Source organism: Serinus canaria, chromosome 1A, assembly GCF_022539315.1.
Source record: "Serinus canaria isolate serCan28SL12 chromosome 1A, serCan2020, whole genome shotgun sequence".
NCBI lineage: Eukaryota > Metazoa > Chordata > Aves > Passeriformes > Fringillidae > Serinus > Serinus canaria.
Window position 1 is genome coordinate 53,957,688 of NC_066314.1, and position 20,656 is coordinate 53,978,343.

General features: G+C 40.8%; 1 protein-coding gene across 1 annotated transcript in view; it reads left to right on the forward strand.

Annotated features, from left to right (window-relative positions):
• The window catches only part of ANO2 (anoctamin 2), a 161,831-nt gene that overhangs the window by 52,429 nt on the left and 88,746 nt on the right, over positions 1 to 20,656 (forward strand). The window contains exons 11-13 of the mRNA XM_050969920.1: positions 8,825 to 8,959; positions 11,348 to 11,508; positions 15,362 to 15,444. Coding sequence (XP_050825877.1) covers positions 8,825 to 8,959; positions 11,348 to 11,508; positions 15,362 to 15,444 — 379 coding nt within the window. The remainder of the gene's footprint in view (positions 1 to 8,824; positions 8,960 to 11,347; positions 11,509 to 15,361; positions 15,445 to 20,656) is intronic.

Below are 20,656 nucleotides of genomic sequence, written 5' to 3' on the forward strand. Positions count from 1 at the left end.
GAGCTGGTGAAAAAAATCAACATTTTCCCCATAATTATATCTCTTTTGCCTTTCCATGATCTCATTACCCCCCCCCAACCCCAGTTTATTTATGAATGGCCTTTATTTTAAAGGATGCCATACATTCATGAAAATGGGCTGCATTTTAGGAGTTTGATGCTAGGGCAGCACTTTTCAGCTGAGTTGTAGGGAGTTTTCTCTCCTGGAACTTTTCATCACAGGCCTTACTCAAGTGCTTTAGCCATTGTTTATTGCAAAGCAGAGGAGTTTTACTCGTGGTACATAAATCACCAAGGAATTTGTGTTGAATTATTATGCTGGATACAGGCCTGTGACTGGAGTGAGATGATTTACTTACAGCTCTGCATTTCACAGACTTTGCCAGTCCTGTAGGAAGTGCTTCTCTCTGGCTCTTTTGGCAAGGGCTTGGTCTTATTTATAGTTGCTTGGATGAGAGATGGAATTTTAAAGCAGTAGGGTTGGATTGTAGTGGTGAGGAGAAACAGATCCCTGCTTTCTGATAAACATAATTCCCAGGCTTCAGATCACTGTCTGAGCACTAGCATCCTCATTACCACCCAGATTCCTCCCTCCTGCAGTGGGATTTTCAAAAGCTAGATCTAGCAGAAGATGTGTATAACTGCATCAAGACTGCAAAGTCTAGTCTCTGATGACTGAGCTTGCTGCACAACTTCCTTGAGTCTCCCCCTTTGACTGTGGACTTTTGTAGGCAGCTAGAATTCAGTTTTCATTGTGTTAAAAACTGTCTCAGGCTAAGTTCGGTAGTGCCTGAATGATGCCTAAATTTCACAGCCAGAAACGTATATTTTTGAATGGACATGACTGACAGATCCCACCCAAAAGGTGTCTTTGGACGTGACATCAGTGTATTTTGATAGGAAATGGAAGTTTCTTCTTTCAAACCTGAGGAAGAAAAGACAGAGGTGAGAGGCCACATTTGGAAACAGAAGTTGTGCAGATGTAATTATTTACCTGTATGTAAAGATTTGTAGGAATCTAGAGCTGTGTGTGGCTGGGAACTGAGGAGAGTGAAAAACAGCTGCTGTATTTGCATGGCTACAGATCTGCTTATTTTTCTTGTAGAGCTGCTCTTAATGTCTTATCACTGTAGAAGGTTCTGGTTGTGGCTTACTGGGCAGAGAGAAAGTTTATTTCTGGCTCCTGAGTGCTGACCAGGGGTCAAGGCCAACCCATTTCTTGTTTAAGGGTATCCCCCCATGCTAAGATTTTTTGTATGAGGATCCTCCCTATCCATAAATTATATTAGGGCAGACCATGGCTTCGTTTGATCCAGTAACTTGCCTCTAACATTGGACAAAACCAGGATCACAAGGGAAGAGATCAAGAACTGGGCACCATATAAAAATTATGCCCAGAAAACACAAGCTTTAGGAAAGCTTTTAATATGGCAAATCTGTGAACTTCCGCAGTCAGTACAGAGAGCAGAAAAATTAGGATTTTTATGCCATATTAAGCAGGGGGTAAGAAAAGGATGGAACCAGGCTCTTCTCAGCTGTGTCCTGTGACAAGAGTTAATGGGCACAAATGAGAGTGAGGTAGATTAGCCTGTAGTTCCATAGATCCTTCTTCTTGCCCATCCTGAAAATGGGGGTCACATTTGTTTTCCTTCAGCTTATGGGCATTTCACCCAGTTGCCACCATAAATCAAAGGTTATCAAGAGCTGCCTTGCAATGACATCTACTAGGTCATTCAGCCCTCATGGGTACATTCCATCAGGACCTGCAGACATATATATGTCCAGTTTGCTTCAGTATTCCCTGACCCAATCCCCTTCCACCAAGGTGACTGAAAGTTTTTTTTTTATACATGCTTTTAATTGGAAATGATACATCTGTTTATTAGCCACCAGATGGTGCCTATCTGTGCAAGTGCTTCATAGCACTGTGCAAGTGCTAACAAGGACCTACTCTACTAAAAAAAGTACATGAAATGAATTCAGGCTCTGCAGTAAGGGTTAGCTATATTAACTTGAAAAGCAAGACAACTCTCATGAAATATTAGTTATTATAAATGAAAGATATTTAGGAAAAGATGCCAGTATTTGAAGTTCAAACTCTTGTTAAATGAGATCAATAAAATAATGAAAATTATCTTGTGGAAACTGGAGATTAGGGAAGTGATGAGATGCAATGCCTTCACATTTGTTCAAGTACAAAAAGGCAAAAAAGCAAGTTGTAATAGGTACTAAAAAAATAGGAAGTAAAAGACTAAGTAACCTCCTTTCCTAAAAGAAAGTCCAAAAGAAAGGTTGATTAATATAAAATAGGTTACTCCTTATTTGTATTTGTTTCTTATAGTGAAAATATTACCTGTATAACTGAATGAATTGCTTCCTATATAGAGTGTTACTTGGTGCCCTGAGTTGTTTATAAAATGAAGCTTCCTTCCTCACAGGTGAGCTCTGATTGACTTTCATTAGCTTTGTATAAGCCTCAGGTAGCCATGGATTTTTAATTTTCCAGGTTAAGAAGGTTGCTGACTTTCTAAAAAATGCTAAATAAAGAGAATGAATTAAAGAAAGGTGAGGAGAGGCAGAGTGTCCATGAGTTGTCTTATGCATGAATTCTTGGATGTGACACTCTGTTGCTCCCGTTGAAAATGGCTTCCCTCACCATGGGTGTAGTGTGGTTTCTGCAGGCTATGGGACATTTAGAACTTTTTTACACTAAGCACATGACAGGAAACATCAACAGAATAATGTAATCAGGCACTTAGTCCTTTCAAAGCTGTTCTGAAGTTTTGTATTGTCCCAGAACAGAGAGGGGAATACAGTTACAGTGCCTCTGACTACCCAGGACCATGTTGTTTGCTTATCCATTTGGCAGTTGTCAGCCTTAATTTCTGTCTCAGACACATTACATGTCTACTTATTATGCTTCTATTGTTCTTTCTCCTACAGTCAGTAAACAAAGGCTTTCTTCGGTTTATAATCCATCACCACAAGCTATGCACTTTCAGCTGTATTCTGACAATTTCTTGGAATGGAAGCATAAGGTTTCTGAATCTCTGAGGCTTAGAGAGTGGTTTGTCCTAGTTTTACTTCTTTTCAAAATCAGTTTAAGCTTTTTCTATTTTAAATTGCATTTAATACACAAATCCTGACTAGTATTAATAATTATTTTTATCATCATCAATTAACAATAATAACAATAACAATAATAATAGTAGTAGTAGTAGTAATAATATTGATAGTAATAATAATATTTCCCCTGGGTTTTTGAATCCACTACAATCTGAGAATTTGAATATCCCCTTCGTCCACAACATCAGCTTCTCCCTGCTACTCAGCTGAAGAGTAGTTTTTCTTAAGAGCCAAAAAAATTAGGGAAAAAATAGTTTTACCTCTAAGTAAAAGTGGCAATTTCTGTTCTCCATGGACTTGCAATATTTTGACAGGATTTTGACTCCAAACATTTGTGCCATTGGAGGACACAGCAAATATTTGTTAGATAATGTTTTCAAACAAGTACTTTAATGAAAAGGGCTTAATTAAATGGCTGTGGTGGCACATTTCTTCATTCTGTTTTCAGGGGGAAAGGTTCAGGTTCTAAACTCCATTCAAAACCACACTTTTAATCACTCTCTATTGGACATTCTTGATTTTTATGCCCATTAAAAGGGGGAAAAAAGTGCTTTTACCTTGGACAAAGTCTTCTTTCTTTGTTTTCTGTATGCAGAACCAGCTGGCCTTTCTCAAGGACATTTTCTTTCCTACCTCAAACTCAGATGCATTGCAGTTTATCAGAGCTTCTGTAGTTGATATTTTTCCCGCTCTTAAAATTTGAATTAAAAAAGTTTTTCAGTCCCTTGGCATGTTGTTCCAAGGGGGATTGTCTTCTGCCAGGATCTTTTCTTGGCTTACATATTGCTCCATTTGATGCACTCTCTGTGTATCTGGATTTAGCACTGATATATTCCTTCTTGAGATTGCTTGGATGGAATATGTGCTGTCAGGCATAACCCTGGTGGAAATCTCCAAGATCTCCAAATGCACAGCAGCCTCAGTGCTGCTGCTGAGCAGTAATTCCACCCAGGTTTCCCAGATGGTTGTAATAAATGCTTGAATCTTGGTCTGAGAAAATTTTCAAGTGAAAAAGGAATGGCAAATCCAGAAAAGTTTGGACATGGGCAGCTCTACCTGGAGTGAAATCTTGGGGTGTTCAGAAATGTTCCGTATTGTCTTGTAGTGACTGAGGCTTTCTCTATACTCCTGCAGTCTTTCTGAGAGATGTCTGCAGTTTTGAGATGGAAACTTTGGATGGTGGGAACTATTATCTCAGAATCAAATGAAATATCTGTGTTTTGAACTTACCATGTGCTAGAAATTGCTTCTCACTTTCTAAGGGTAGTCACAGTTCTACCTGCACCATAATAGCTCATTTTCTTCTGGTTGCAAAAGCCCTGAAAGAATAAACTGTGTTCCTGGGGGCTGTTGCTGCAGGTCAGAGAGGGAACGTGCACCTGGACAGGGAAAGAAAGTTTTAAACTAGCCTTGGCAGTAAAGATGATCTAACATGAAACTAAACTGCTTGTCCTCCTCCTCAACAGCAGAAACACCAGAATTTCACAACCAAACTTTGCAAATAAGGTTATTTAGAAGGCCTTAGAAATACGTGTGACTTGGTTGACCATTTGCACAGGGGAAACCTACCCAATAGGCAGCTGTAAATCAGTTTCATTTTGCATAGAAACTATTGCATCTAAACGGCTCCTCCACCAAAAGGCTGATGGAATGAAATGGAGACATGAAGCGACAGCTGACCTAGAGTGGGCTGTGGAAATTTAAAAACTGAAGAGTTCTGCACCGATTTCCCAGTTAGGTGACTCAGTGTCCACAACTCCTTTTCTTCACTTTTCTAGCTTTGTTCCTGAATGTCTCCAGAGTTCTTTCCAGCATGTGTCATGCACCACAAGCTTTATTCACATTCCAGGTACCCACACTTGTTTTCACAGAGTCAAAACGGAATAATTTTTTTCCTTCTCTCTTTCTCCCCCCTTCCCCAAACTTTAGTCTATTTATAAATTACACAACTTGGCATGGGAGCACTATGACAAACGTGCAAGCAGAGGGTTTAATAATCAGTTATTCTGTTTGATGCTGGTTTTGCAACCAGACAGACCAAAGTGCATTGCAGATGTCTGGTTTAAGTGTTATATGGGTGAAGAAGAGAGAACCGAGCCAAAGCTTCTGCTGTGAACTTCTCAACACTTCTAATTCTGGGAGGGAATACACTTTCTACAGGTGGTTGTTGTTGCTGCTGTTGGGAGTTTTTTAATGCTGTTTCTGATAATTTGCTGGAAGAGCAGCTTTTGTTCAGTTTGTTCGGGAGTTATGGGTAATTTGACCAAATCTTTCCTTAAAGATGTGATTCTTGTTCATGACAACTTAGTACTTGGTAGGCGGTCATTTAACCAGCCTTTATAAAGTCTTCTCAAATTAAAAGCACAAAATGTCATCTTATCAACACACAGAAGAAAAGCCTTGGTTGCTGCTCTTTAGTTTGCCCTTTTGTTTGGGAATAACCCCTGCCTCCATGGAATGCGTGTCTATAAAAGGGCATTTCCCTAATGCAGAAATAAGGCTCACACAATGCCAGGGGCACACTTTTTTTGTGACATTCTGCAGTATCCATGAGCACACTTTGGAAAGGATTAGCTTTGCCTGGATATATGTGAGGCAGATGAGAATTAGCTTCTGAGGTAAGGCAAAACTGGTATCAATTCTCCTCTTTTGCCATGCCAGCATAAATCGTGGATAATTCCTGTAGAATAATGAAATCAGACTGGTTTTATCCCAATGTAAATGAGAGAACATGCCAAGTTCTTGGTGTAAATATAGAAAAACTTGTAAAAATACTTTTTCTTGACTTACATCTTCCTCTACCCTTGAAGCACATATTTTTTCCCCCCTCTGTTCATTTACTATTGCAGCAGCTGCAGCAGATGTTGATACAGGGTGTCACAGGTGTTTGCAGGGCCTTGAGTGCTATTCAGAGGAACCAGAGAAAAGATCTTGGAATGTGTCACAGAAAGGACATGCCTATGTCCTGTGTTTTTTTAATGTGATAAGCTCACATCTAAGTTGTCCATTATGTTTCCAAGTTCTGTCATTGCTTCTCCTTAGATTGTTTCACTTTCTGGCACATTGGTGGACTGAGCTTGGGCACAGCATCTTAATTATTTTCATTTTTCAAAACAGTTAAGTCCCGAAATACAGTGCCGTTTTCTTCTTGGCAACTGCATTTTTTCCATACTGCAAGGACATTGTTGAGCTCTTCTCACTTTATTTTGGCATGGATACAAATAGCAACCCTTTGCTTTATAGGTTACAGGTCACATTTATCACTGGAAGGCTTAAAAATTTGAGGCGAAGCCTCTTGGGCCATAAACTTCAACTTTCCTGACCCTGATCAGCTACTCTTTAGTGCTGCTGGCATTTGAAATATTTCTGTGCTAATCTATGGCCCTTTGTCAAAAGAACAGAGATTGTGGACAATTTTTTTGTGCCTGCTCTGACCTATTTGAAACATTTTACTAGCTGTGCCCATTGCCCGTCTCTACAAACAAACAAGGAAGCAGTAAGAAGATATAATCAGGATAATATTCCTCTGGTCCTCCTTTTCCTGCTTTAGGGTCAAATTTAAGGCTGTCACTTCCCAGTCAAGAGAAAACTTGAGAGCAAATGGATTTTCCTTCTATCCTGTGCTGTTCCAACACCATTGCTGCTGTTTGTTGACTCACACAAGAGGCTTGAAGAAAAACTTTAGGCTCTCTGGCTAGTTCTAGATTTCAGTCAACTATTTCTTCTCTCATCTAACATGAAAAAAAGTGTATTAAATGTGTATTAAACAAAATATACTAACAACATAGTATATTAACAAACAGGTATATTAAAATATTTCTTTATTTTCAAATGTGAAAATAAAGGAAAGCTTCTCATAATTAGCACCAAAATTACCTGGCATGTGCCAGATCAGAGGGCAGTCCCACAGTATATGGCTTGTATTTGCAACACAAATATTTATATTTATCATTTCATAAAATATGCTATATCATATAATATTTCCTTGTATTCTCTGGAAATCCATTGTCCCAAGGTGCTTCAAATCTTAATTTAGTGCCATTCAAGCCACGGTGTGATGATTTCACTTATGTGTTTGATAATTCACACCGTTTGTGGCTTAGGGTACCTTGCAGCATCAGGTGTAGGGGCTTTACTCTTTTCCTTGAAGATTTGTGAAATTTCCCAGCTTCTGGATGGCATCCCGTCACACTGAAGATAATGTTGTCTGTGTATGTCCTCAAAATGCTTTTGTTGTGCTTTCCCTTTAAGGATTGCATGCATCCTTTCTAAAGTAAAAGCAAGTTTGGTTAGACATGAGAAAATAGAGGTACTCAAAGAAGGCAAAACTGAAAAAGGCAGGATTGCACTGGCAGTTTTCCATGGGGGAGCCTGGAAGTGCAGAGCTAGCTGCAGCTGCAATGATGCGAGAACATGCTTCCCTTATCCACCTCATCTGAGCTGGAAGTGACTGTGGAGACTTGTCTTGCTGTCCCTTGGTTCTCTGCCATGGTTGCACTCCTGCCCTCTCTCTCACATACCCCTCTGTGGTCTGTTTTGCCCTTAGACCTGACTTCTGGAGTAAAAAATTTCAGTTTAGGCCTCCAAAAATCCCATTTAAGCGTTTTCAGTAGCAACAATGTAAATCTGGGGTGCTGAACTTAGATAAAACTTTCCTAAGGTAAATAGCATCAGAATAAATCTCAGATTGGTATCAGGCTCAACTTTTATGAGGAGGTTGACTTTATTTTATTAGACACAATATTATTAATTTATTTTAATTTTTGCTGCTATCGAAACGTAAATGTCTCGCTGACTCACATTCCATGTCATGCCCTGAGTGCTCTCTTTGTAGCTGCTTTCTGTACAACACTGCCAATCTTCTTCTCTGGCTTGTGAAATGTTTTTAACCTTGTTGGTTTTTATCTAAATTTTGGTGAATTCTTGAGTTCTGTGAAGCTCTTTGGGTTTTGCAATATTTGTAATCACTCCTAATTGTACAATGGAATGATCAGTGAGGGTCGTCCAGGCTTAGTTTACTTTTTGCAGTGTGATTCATGAAGATGCTGGGCTGAGTTCAACCACTTATTTATCAACATCTGCAGTGGGCTGTTCCTCAGAACAGACACTGTTTTTTCTAACCAGCTGTCCAGGGGCTGTTAACGTGACAAAATTATTCTTTCTGAAAAGCCAGTGCAAAGTGTGCAAGCAAACTTTCCTCCTTTAGCAGCAGTTTGAGATTAGTCATCTTTTAAGATACTAGATGATGTTGTCAGTATGGTCCCATAGATGTTATTTCTGTGACTCTCACTAACAGAATCCTGGAGTACTACAGAGGCAAAAATTAATGTGCTCCTCTGAGGCACTAAGTATTTTCCAATGTTTTCTCCTATTATATTGAGTTTTTTTAAGAGATGCAAAGACCACAGTTTTCTCTGAACAGATATTATGTATTGCAATAATACCTGCTTAATTTTAGCGCAGGAGAATGACCCAGGACCATCTTTAACTTCTCAGAATAGAAAAGCTCAAACTGCCAAATGCCTAAATCATCCCCTTCATTTGTTCCTATTGTCTTCAAGATCTTCACTGGGTTCTCATTCATGTCTTTCACAATTCGTATTTTAACTTTCTGGGTCTGTTTAGTAGCTGTAAAACACATTTTTAAATTATATCCTTTTCATGTGTTTTTTCTTCTTTTTTTTCCCTCTCTTTTTCAGGAAGTATTTTGGAGAAAAGATAGGACTTTATTTTGCATGGCTTGGTTTATACACAGAATTCCTCATTCCATCTTCAGCAGTTGGGATTATTGTATTTCTATATGGATGTATAACCATTGAAAGTGACATTCCTAGGTAAGTTTATCTGTGACCCAAGGTTTGTTATTTGAAAATTATAAGACTGTGCTTTTTCTTATTAATCTGAAGTGAGAATAACTGGTTTTAGTTGTCTGAAGAGCAGTGATGTATAATTACCAACCCTGTGAGCATTACAAACAGAGGTATTGAAGAGGTATTTGAAGGGGACATACTTATTTGATTGGTCAGTGTCTTACTTCCTGAAACAGAAATGTGTAGTGAGTCCACTGTATTGAGTTCGTTTTCTAAGATATTAATTCACTTTTTACGAGTGAACATAGCTTACTGTTCAATCAGAAATTTATGTAAAACTCACTGAAATTAATGACAACACTGTCCACAACTCTTGAAACACTTGATTCCCATTAAAATCAGACCATTTGTACAAGTAAGATGAACAATGGTTGCAAGACTTAGCAAATGCCGGCATATCAAGGGATGTGATTCTGCCCCTCTGCCCCTCTCTGCTGAGCCCCCCTTCAAGGCTGTATCCAGCCCTGGGCCCAGCACAGGAAGGACAGGGAGCTGCTGGAGCCAGGCCAGGGCAAGGACACCAAGGGGATCAGAGGGATGGAGCAGCTCTGCTGGGAGGAAAGGCTTGAGGGAATTGGGATTGTTCAGCCTGGAGAAGAGAAGGCTTTGGGGTGACCTCATTGTGCCCTTCCAGTGCCTGAAGGGAGCCTGTTGGGAAAGATGGAGAGAGACTCTTGACAAGGGCCTGGATTGACAGAACAAGGGTGAATGGCTTCACACTGACAGAGAGCAGGTTTAGGCTGGATATCCAGAAGAAATTCTTCCCTGTAAGGGTGGTGAGGCCCTGGCACAGATTGTCCAGAAAAGCTGTGGCTGCCCCATCCCTGGCAGTGTTCCAGGCCAGGCTGGATGGGGCTCTGAGTAAGCTGGGATAGTGGAAGGTGCCTTGCCCATGGCAGGGCAGTTGGAACAAGATGATCTTTAAGGTCTTTTCCAACTCAACCCATTTTACGATTCTATATTTGGTCTTCACAGTATTCCCCTTCTAGACACAAAATAATGTTGAGTTTTTGTGTCCTGAGGGGAATATACTACACAAAGACTGCCAAAGTGATACTGTGATGTTAATGTCTGTTTCCCAGTGAAAAAAAAATAATTTCTGTGTCTTATTTGTGTTTGACTTCTGCTGGACACAAGATACTGCAGTACTTGTATGCTGATCACAGTCATGACAGTCCCTGAACTGTAAGCTTTTAAAATTGCTGCATCAGGACAAGGTTTCTGATAGGTAAAAGATGGACAGCACCACATCTGAGGCAAGGTCTATTTTCTTAGCTTGATCTGAATAAATCCTGGTGCTTGTCGGGGTGAAAGTTTGTGCTAACATTTAAACTCCAATGAGATTTATGGCTGAGATGTATCTGCAGCACCCTCTGCTGTCTTTTGAAATAGAGAATTACTGTAACAATGTGAGAGCTGGAAACAGCTGCATGCTTTTCAAACCATATAATATAAACATATTCATAATAGAGCTTGAATAGTCCTTTTTTTCACTTGAAGTTATAAGGAAAAACCTATTTCAGGATGGTCCATATAGGAACAATCATAATCACCATATGCCAGCTACCATTGAAACAATGTGCCAACTCAGCTCATAATCCTGGCAAGGACATTTGAGCTTTGCACTACTCAGTTCACCTAAGTGAGACTGTGCAGGTATGAAAGGCTTTTACATCCAAACCTCATGGAAAATACTGAAAGCATTCTCAGCCCTGACAAGAAGTATTTGGCCTGCTAAAGTGATACTGATAATGTTTTTTTCAAAGAGCTTTAGATACTGAATACATACATAGCAAATAAGACTGAGAATCAAAATAAAAACCTTACAGCAAAGATCTTAAAATCTGTAAAAAATATTTTCTCTCACATTTTTGTGCCACCATATTAAAAAATGCGTATTTTGACAACAGCAGTGAATTTCTTTTGAGACCACTTCAGTCTTTCTTTTCAGTGATTTAAATCTGATCTGTATCAAATCACGTAACTTGACTGCAGAGATGCAAACTCCACTTTTGTGTTTGAATTTTGGTTTTTTAGTGGTTAACCTTGTCTTCAGTAACGTTGTCTTCCTTAACTCACTAATACACTGCAGTATTACACTCACTAATACACTCAGTCTGGTTGAGTGTTGCATCATTTTCCTGTTGACAAGGTGCCTATAAAGGTTTAAAAAATTACTATCCATGGCAATGAACCTTGAAGAAACACACAGTTCCTGCCCTCTGCAAGGGCAGGCCACAGATATTGCAGACAGCTTGTAACAGCTGTGATGCGCTTCTCAATATCACTACTGCACATCCACAGCTTCTGAGCTGGGATACTCAGAGGAACCTGTGCCCTTGTCTGTCACAGCAAAGAGATGTGTGACCAACGCAATGCCTTCACCATGTGCCCCCTGTGTGACAAGTTCTGTGATTACTGGAACCTCAGCTCTGCCTGTGCCACAGCTCGAGCGAGTCACTTGTTTGACAACCCTGCCACAGTCTTCTTCTCCATCTTTATGGCTCTCTGGGGTGAGTATTGCTTTTCAAGCTAACAGTGCCATTTGATGTTTGGACTTTTCACAGCATAACAAAGCACTGTTTGATTGAATGGGATCCCTATGGCTTTTGGAAGCTGGCAATCCTCAGAAGGCCAGGGAGAGCTGTCTGTATTGAGACTGGGGAAAGAAATATCACTAACAGCAGGTCCTGGAACAAATGAGGTTGTGTAGTTCAGAGAAGAAAAAAATGTTCTTTCTTCCTCTACTGCCGTGTTTACAATCACAGAGTTATCAAGTCTGGAAAAGATCTAAAAGATCATCAAGTCCAGCCTTTGACTGATCTCCACCTTGTAAACTAAACCAGAGCACTGAGTGTCATGTTCAGTTGTTTATTAAACATCTCCAGGAGTGGTGACTCCACCACCTCCGTGAGCAGCCCTTTCCAATGCCAATGGGAAGAAGTTCTTCTTGAAGTCCAACCTGAACCTTCCCTGGCATATCCTGGGGCACTTTTCTCCACAGAGGACCTTGTGCTGTTAATGGCACTTCTAAATTTTTCCATGTATTTGCTAATTTTTCTTCATTTTCCATCAACATGTCACACTCATTTAATACCTTCTACACTTGGGGCCAGAACGTTATTTAAGGATTAGTATGGCAAAAACAGCAGAAAGGGTCTAATTTAAGCACGGTCCCACTTTCTTGTGGGATAATTCAGTCACATAATTTTATCAAAACTTTATGGGATTCCAAGAGCAATAGGACTATTATCATTTAAATTATAATATATTTTAGAATATCCCATTTCAGCAAGCTTGCTTTTCTTTAATGGCAAATATCCCTGTCTCCATGAGAATATTAAAACACTTCATAAACATGAATGAATGCATTGTAGTATTACTCCTATTTTTCTGGCCTCACCTCTGCCCTGAAAAGTGTGTGTACTGTGCTTGCATGAATTTTTGCTGGTGTTACGCTCTCCTTTACTCTACAGCTTGTTTATAGTGAAGCTCAATGTGTTATTGCAACTGTAAAAAGGTTTTTTATTTCCCTATTTATTGTTCAAAAAATCTTATTATCATTCTTAATATGAAAGTGAGAAAATATATTATTCTGTTGTAGCCATTCCTCAGCAACAAGTGTGTTATTCTTTGCAAGCCTATTAAGATTTTGCAGCTTGTTTTAGAAAGGACTGATTGGTGGCTTAGCATTGGGTAAGGACAGCTAAAGATTTTTAAGGAACTTGCAGACAGAACAAATCATGGAAGAAAGAAGCATTTATTTATCAGTTCCTGGAAGCCCTAGAGCAAACATTAGAGAGAATTATGACTGAGAAATAGAAAAAAGAGAATTATTTATAGACTCAGAAGAATTCATTTTACTACTTCAGATTACACCATAGACTGGCAGATTAAGTGTCGCCTGCTGCTGTGAAGCTTAAGATAAATAAAATATCATTTTCCTGACAAAGAAACTCTACTGTATACTGGCATCCATGCAAATGAAAATTGCCACTCATCCATAAAAATTGTATTTTAGTATCAGCGATGCAATGTGCAAAAGAAAATGTTGATATATCCTTGCACTAAGACAAATTAGTAGAATCTGTTAGGGAACAGAACAGGACAAAAAGTTCCATATGCACTGCTTTTAAAAAAAGGCATGTAAAAATAATAAAATTCTTTCAGAGATGTAGCCCTCCTCCAAAAAATGTTTCCCACAGATTAGAAAAGTCTGTTCTTGGGACCATGATAACTGAGCTTGTCAGTTCACAAAAATGCAGCTGGTACGCACAAAGAGCAGCAAAGCAAAATAATAGAGTCTTTACTAACTCTGCCCAGCTTTTGTATTAAGTATTATATTACACCAAATTTTGCTACCCTACTATTAGAGGCTGTGCTGGTTATATCTAGAGCTCAATCTGTTGAATGACAGAGCTCACACACCTATTCCAGCTGTATAGTTAAAAGAACAAACTCTGGTGATCTGGGCTGGCTTAATTTTGTGAGGGTATGGGGCACAGGAATTCTATTGTCTTGCTTGTCTTCTCCCATTCTTTAGAAAACAGGCTTCCTATGGTTAGTATCTCCAAAGAAATCATGCTTTTAGTAGTTGATCCTGATTCCTCATGAAGTATCTTTGTGATTCTAGCAGTCCTGCTGTAAGTGTCCATATTCACAGTAATGCCTGGCTGACTGGGCTTGATGTCGCTGGTGTTCTGGTGCTAAATTTCAGTGTCAGATGCCTTAGAAATTTTACAGAATCACAGAATGATTTGGGTTGGAAGGGACCTTAAAGCTCATTCAGTTCCAACTGCCCTGCCATGGGTAGGCACATCTTCCACTATCCCAGGTTGCTAAGAGCCCCATCCTGCCTGGCCTTGGACACTTCCAGGGATGGGGCAGCCACAGTTTCTCTGGGAAACCTGTGCCAGGGCCTCACCATCCTCACAGAGAAGAATTTCTTTCCAATATCCAATCCAAACCTGCTCTCTGTCAGCTTAGTTTTTCTGCTGGTGTAAGTCAGCTCAGATGTGCTGATTTCAGAGCAGCTGCTGCATCAAGACAAGGACCTTTTTATAGAGCTAAATGTGGAACTGAGCTTTAGTATAACAGGAAAGAATGGAATGAATAATAGCACCCTATAAAATAACCAAATGTTTTTGTATTTAGGATATCTAAAAGCCTTTGAGTTTTCAAGCCATGCTAAATATAGCTTTTATTTGCTCTCTCTTCTGTAGGGGAGGAACACAAATAGCAACTTCATTGCTTAATGTCCGGATTTACTTTCAGTGTGCTGCCAGTCCTGTCTTTAAATGATATTTATTTCTTGTATAATGGTATGATACCTGTGAAGAAAATATTTTCAGCTAACTGCTGGGATAGATAATGACTTGTAAGAGCCATGTTATTTTCACAGAGTTCCCACTTTTCTCAGTGTTATCTGACAGTGTAGATGCAGTCAAGAGAAGCTGATCGTATTCTCTACTGTTGTCTGTCTTGTGGGGTTATCTACAAGATGTTCAAAGTGATATAAACACTGCTGTGATCTAACAGTGTTTTTACAATACCCTTTTCACCCACTGAAAAAGTGATGTGAAGCATAAGAAAATGGAAAACAGTGCCCCCAGTTTTTATAGGTACAGCTTTACTGGTAGAGTTTTGGTGTTCTAAGTTGGCATGTACTAGTTTACTATTGGTATTGTTATCTGAAAATACCTGTCCACAACCCAAGATACAGAAATGCTATTTCTAATAAATCTGTAAGTCCATAAATTAGGAACAACTAGGAAAAGGGCTATACTGAGGAAACAGCAATAATGAGAGAACAGCCAGGAGAAAAATTTGTAAATATGGTACAACAGTAAAATATTTGTTCCTTCTTATTATTAAAAAAAGGAGAGGCAGGAGGCTGAACCAGAGGCCAACCCTTTAGGGCAAAATCACCATGTCTATGAAGGTAAAAAGCATTTGACTACACCACTGTAATATATTTCAAAATATCTTTTTCTACATCTTGCTGGGGATCCTAGTTATTTCAGTAGCAGGCTAAACCTACCTCAGAATGCTTCATGGTGAATTATGAGAGACGATGTCTTCCATGGATACTCACAGTTAAGGGCCAGTTTCATTCCCTGAAAAGAACTTAACAGTGGCTCTCAACAACCCATGTTCCATATTTCTGTATTTTGTTTTTAAAATACAGTAATTATTGTCTCTCTGCTTTGCTTGAATTCTTTGGGCCTGAGGCTGTTTCTTAGTTCTTAATTTTAAAGACTCTAGCATAACAGGATTCAAATATCAGTTGAAGCTTATAAGTAACGCAAATGTTTACCACAAGGCTATGGATTTATTGTTTTAAAAATTGTTTAATTTCTCTTAAAGCTACCATGTTCCTTGAACAATGGAAGCGTTTGCAGATGAGATTGAGTTACTTCTGGGATCTAACTGGACTGGAAGAAGAAGAGGTAAGTCTCCTCTCCTTGGGCTAATTTACTGTGTTAAGTATTCTATAGATGCATTTTGGATAAGCATTGCTGGATAGATTTCTCATGAGTATTCTCCAGCCCAACACAGTTGGTGGCTGGGTTTAGATAAAGGACTGTAACTGATAGAGTTTTGAGAATCAATGTTTATTTAGGAAATCCTCACCTATATCTTACTGTTCAGCACTATGAAGTTAATAATGAATGTTGAAAAGGCTTATAAGGTAAGAATAGATCATGTTTTGCTGAGAATACCCATCTGCCATTGTACAGTGTGCAACAACATGACACTGAATAAATACTTTGTCATGTTACTTCATTATTTGTAACATGAATTCTTTGTGATGATGACAGCCACAGGTCACAGTAGCATCAGCAATTTTTGCATCAGGGTCTGGGTGATGTCTATGATGCCTTAGGTACATCATCCTGAGCTTGAGGTGCTCACCAACAGAGCTGTTTCAAAACAGTAAACAGTTTGGGTTTATTCAGAAAGAGCTTTCCAATGAGCCATGGGGTCTCCAGACATAATCTGAACTGACTGAAAATGAGATTTACTTGTTTATTGGTATTTAAAATGTCCCTAATTTTGTTCTTAGTTTCATCCTTTGATTTGCTCTAATGACTCTCTCTCATCCAAGGATTCATTTCTAACCGTGACTAAAGAAAGTGCAGTTACTAAAATCATAAATAATTATCATACTAAGAACAGGTAGACTTTGGATATTCCCCTGGCATTAGATGCTGAGATGTCTCTAGAACAGGGTCCTATTCTGTAATTCAGAACCATCTTGGTTTGATGGGAGGATTTGAATCCATTTTTTCTCTTCATGTTCCAACACAGTTCCTTAAACAACAAGCCACCTACAAGTCTTCAGCCCTGCTAGATGAGCTCAGCTCAAACAGGAGATAAATAACAGGAGCAAATACCATAGGGGAAAAGCAAGCTGACATCATGGACTTCATGATATAGGAAATAGAGGAATAACATCACTACCACCCTATTTCTCAGATCAAAAGATTTGGATAAAATGAAAAACAAAAAAAACCCCCCAAAAACAACAAAAAAAAAAAAAAAAAAAAAAAAAAAAAAAAAACAAAAAAAAAACCCAACCAAAAAAAAAAACCCTGAGAACAGACAGTACTCTCTAGTATTCCTCTTCTTCCATCACTATCCCGTAATGCAGAAATATTACTTCACTGCTGACTTGGCAACAACCTCCTCTCTTTTGTCTCTGTTTCTCAGCTTTTTCATGACTGCCTCCCCTGTCATAATGTGGATGATGCTCACAGTACAACCCAGTACTCCCAGTTCTGTGTGTTTTCATGCAAACCCAGCGCATCAGCACATCACAAATTACAGCTTGTCCCACATGGGATGTCATACTGCTCCCTGCCAGAGATGTACCAACTGCAGGGTAAACTGAGAGGCTGGAGAGCAAACTCTGGGTTCTGTGGCATATTTGATGAACCGCCATATTTTTCTGATTTTCTGAAGGCCTCCCACCATCAGACAATAGGAGGACATCTTCTGGATGAAGGGGTGTGGAAATGGGTCCCTACTTGGGGAGGTAATAAAAATTCCTCCTGACCCCCATCACCTACGCAGGTGCCACTTCAGAACTGGTATGAGGCTCTGGATGAGAAGGGTCAGCCAGATGAAGTGGAAGAAAATGATCTGCCCAATGCTTCATCTGTCAGAAGGATCACCACCTCTAACATCAAAACAAAAAGATGTATAGTCATAGTGGGTGACTCCCTTCTGAGGGGAGCAGAGTGCCCCATATACTGACTAGACCCATCCCACAGAGAGATTTGCTGCCTCCCTGGGGCCCAGGTACAGGATATTACTGGGACACTCCCTTGGCTGATTTGGCCCTCTGATTATTACCCACTGCTGATACTCCAGGCTGGCAGTGATGAGATTAAAAAAGAGGAGTGTGAGGACAACTAAAAGGAACTTTAGGGCAGTGGGTGAAGTGGTTGATAGGGAAGGAGCACAGGTGGTGTTCTGCTCAGTCCCTTTGGTGGCAGAGACAAATGACAAGAAGGAATAGGAGAGCCCACATTACCACATTACCAACAAGTGGCTCAAGAGTTTGTGTCATCAGCAGAATTTTCTCTAATCATGGGGCAACTTTTAAGGCACCTGGCCTGCTGGAACCAGATAGACTTCACCTCTCTGTTAAGGGCAGAAGGATTTTGGCTTGTGAACTGGCAGAACTCACTGAGAGGGCTTTAAACTAGGTTTGAAGGGGGAACGGGATGAAGCTAGGCTCTCTGGAAGCAGGCCCAAGGGTGGTAAGCCTCAGTTAGGGGTGAAATCAGTAGCCCAGCTGAAGTGCATGTATACCGATGCACTCAGAATGGGTAACAAACAAGAAGAGCTGGAGGCCATGGTGTAACTGCAGAGCTATGATGTAGTTGCCATCACGGAAACATCGTGCGATGACTCTCATAGCTGAAGCGCTGCACTGGATGGCTAGAAGCTCTTCAGAAGAGACAGGAAAGGGAGAAGAGGTGGAGGGGTGGACCTTTATATTAGCGAGGCTGTTGGTGCCATGAATATTGAAAATAATGACAATGAAGTTGAATGCCTATGGGTAAGTATTAAGGGGAAGGCCAACAAGGCTGACATCCTACTGGGAGTCTTTTATTGTCCACCCAACCAAAAAGAAGAGGTAGACAACTTATTCCCTAAGCAGCTGGAGTATGTTTCAGCATCATCAGCCCTTGTTCTTGCAGGTGACTTTAACCTACCAGACATCTGCTGGGAACTTAACACAGCAGAAAAGAGGCAGTCCAGGAAGTTCTTAGAGTGTGTGGAGGACAACTTTTTGTCACAGCTGGTGAACGAGCCCACCAAGAGGGGGGACTGTTAGACCTGTTGTTTGCAAATAGAGATGGGAGATGTGGTGGTTGGAGGCACAGTGTGGGAGGGTGGTTGGGGCACAGTGATAATGAAATTATAGAGTTCTTGATATTTGGTGAAATCAGAAGGAACATCAATAAGACTTTTACATTGGACTTCTGGAGGGCAGACTTTGGCCTATTTAGGAGACATATTCAGAGAGCTCCTTGGGAAGCAGCCCTTAACAACAAAGGAGCCCAGGAAAGGTGGGCATGCTTCAAAACAGAGATCTTGAGGGCACCGGATCAGACTGTCCCTGTGTGCCAAAAGATGAGCTGACAAGGTAAATGTCCAGCCTGGATGGAAGATGAGGTTTTGAAGAAACTTAGGGAAAAAAGAGGATGAATCATCTTTGGAAGGAGTGTCAGATCTCTCAGGAAGTATTTAAGGGGGTTTGCTAGGGCATGTAGAAAAAAAAATTAGGGAGACCGAAGCTCATTTAGAACTTTATTTGGCAACTTTTGTAAAGGATAATAAAAAAAGTTTTTACAAATATATTAACTGCAACAGGAATGGTAAGACCAACCTTTGTTCTCTATTGGATGAGGGAGAGAACTCAGTAACTGCAGATGAGGAGAAGGCGGAGGTGCTTCACACCTTCTTTGCATCAATCTTTAGTGGGAAGATGGCTTGTCTTCAGGACAGGTGTCCTCCTGGGTTGGCAGATGGTGTCAGGGAGGAGAATGGTCCCCCTGTTATCCAGGAGGAGGCAGTCAGAGAACTGCTGAGCTGCTTGGATATTTATAAATCCATGGTACCAGAGGGGATTCATCCCAGGGTGATGAAGGAGCTTGCAAAGCCGCTCCCCCTCATTTCTGGCTCCCTGCTGAGGTTCCAGAGGACTGGAAGCTGGCCAAAGTGACGCCCATTCACAAAAAGGGTGAGAAGGAGGATCTTGGTAATTATAGGCCAGTTAGCCTGACCTCAGTACCTGGTAAGGTTATGGAACAGTTTATACTGAGTGCCACCATGCAGCACTTACAGGATGGCCAGGGTATCAGACCAGCCAGCATGGCTTTAGGAGGGGTAGGTCGTGTTTGACCAACCTGGCCTCCTTTTATGATCAGCTGACCTGCCTGGTGGATGCAGGAAAGGCTGTGGATGTTGTGTACCTGGACTTCAGCAAGGCCTTTGACACTGTCTTCCACCGCCCTCTCCTGGAAGCTGCTAGCATACGGCTTGGACAGGAGCACTCTTTGCTGGCTGGATGGCCAGGCCCAGAGAGTGGTGGTGAATGGTGCTGCACTCAGCTGGCAGCCAGTCACTGGTGGTGCCCCTCAGGGGTCTGTGCTGGGGCCAGTTCTGTTCAATATTTTTATTGATTACATGGATGAGGGGATTCAGTCTTTCATTAGTAAATTTGTGGATGACCCTAAGCTGGGAGCATGTGTTGATCTTTGGAGGGTAGAAGGGCTCTGCAGAGTGACCTGGATGATTGGATGGATGAGGAGAGTTGAATAAGATGAAGTTTAATAAATCCAAGTGCCGAAATCTGCATTTTGGCCACAGTAATCCCCTGCAATGCTATAGGCTGGGGACAGTGTGGTGGGACTGTGCCCAGGCAGAAAGGGACCTGGAGGTACTGGTCAATAGCCGGCTGGAGCCAGCAGTGTGCCCAGATGGCTAAGAAGGCCAGTGGCATCCTGGCCTGTATCAGGAATAGTGTGGCCAGCAGGAGCAGGGAGGTCATTCTTCCCCTGGACTTGGCACTGGTGAGGCCACACCTTGAGTGCTGTGTCCAGTTTTGGCCCCTCAGTTCAGGAAGGACATTGAGACCCTTGAGTGGGTTCAGAAGAAGCAACGAGGCTGGTGAGGGGCTTGGAACACAAGCCCTGTGAGGAATGGCTGAGGGAGCTAGGGTTGTTTAGCCTGGAGAAAAGGAGACTCAGGGGTGACCTTATCACTCTCTACAACTCCCTGAAAGGTGGGTATAGTCAGGTGGGGGTTGGTCTCTTTCTCTAGGCAGCAACTGACAGAACAAGAGGACACAGTCTTAAGCTATGCCAGAGGAAATATGAGTGCGATATTATGAAAAAAGTTTTTTACAGAAAGGGTGATAAAGTTCTGGAATGGTCTGCCTGGGGACATGGGGGAATCACCATCCCAGGACATGTTTAAAAAAGACTGGATGAGGCACTTGGTGCCATGGTCTAGGTGTCAAGGCATGGGTTGGACTTGATCTTTAAGGTCTCTTCCAACCTAGTAATTCTGTGATTTTGTGATTCAAGTTCATCACTCCCAGTACAAAATCCTCATGTTTAGCTTAATATTTTCAAAACGTTG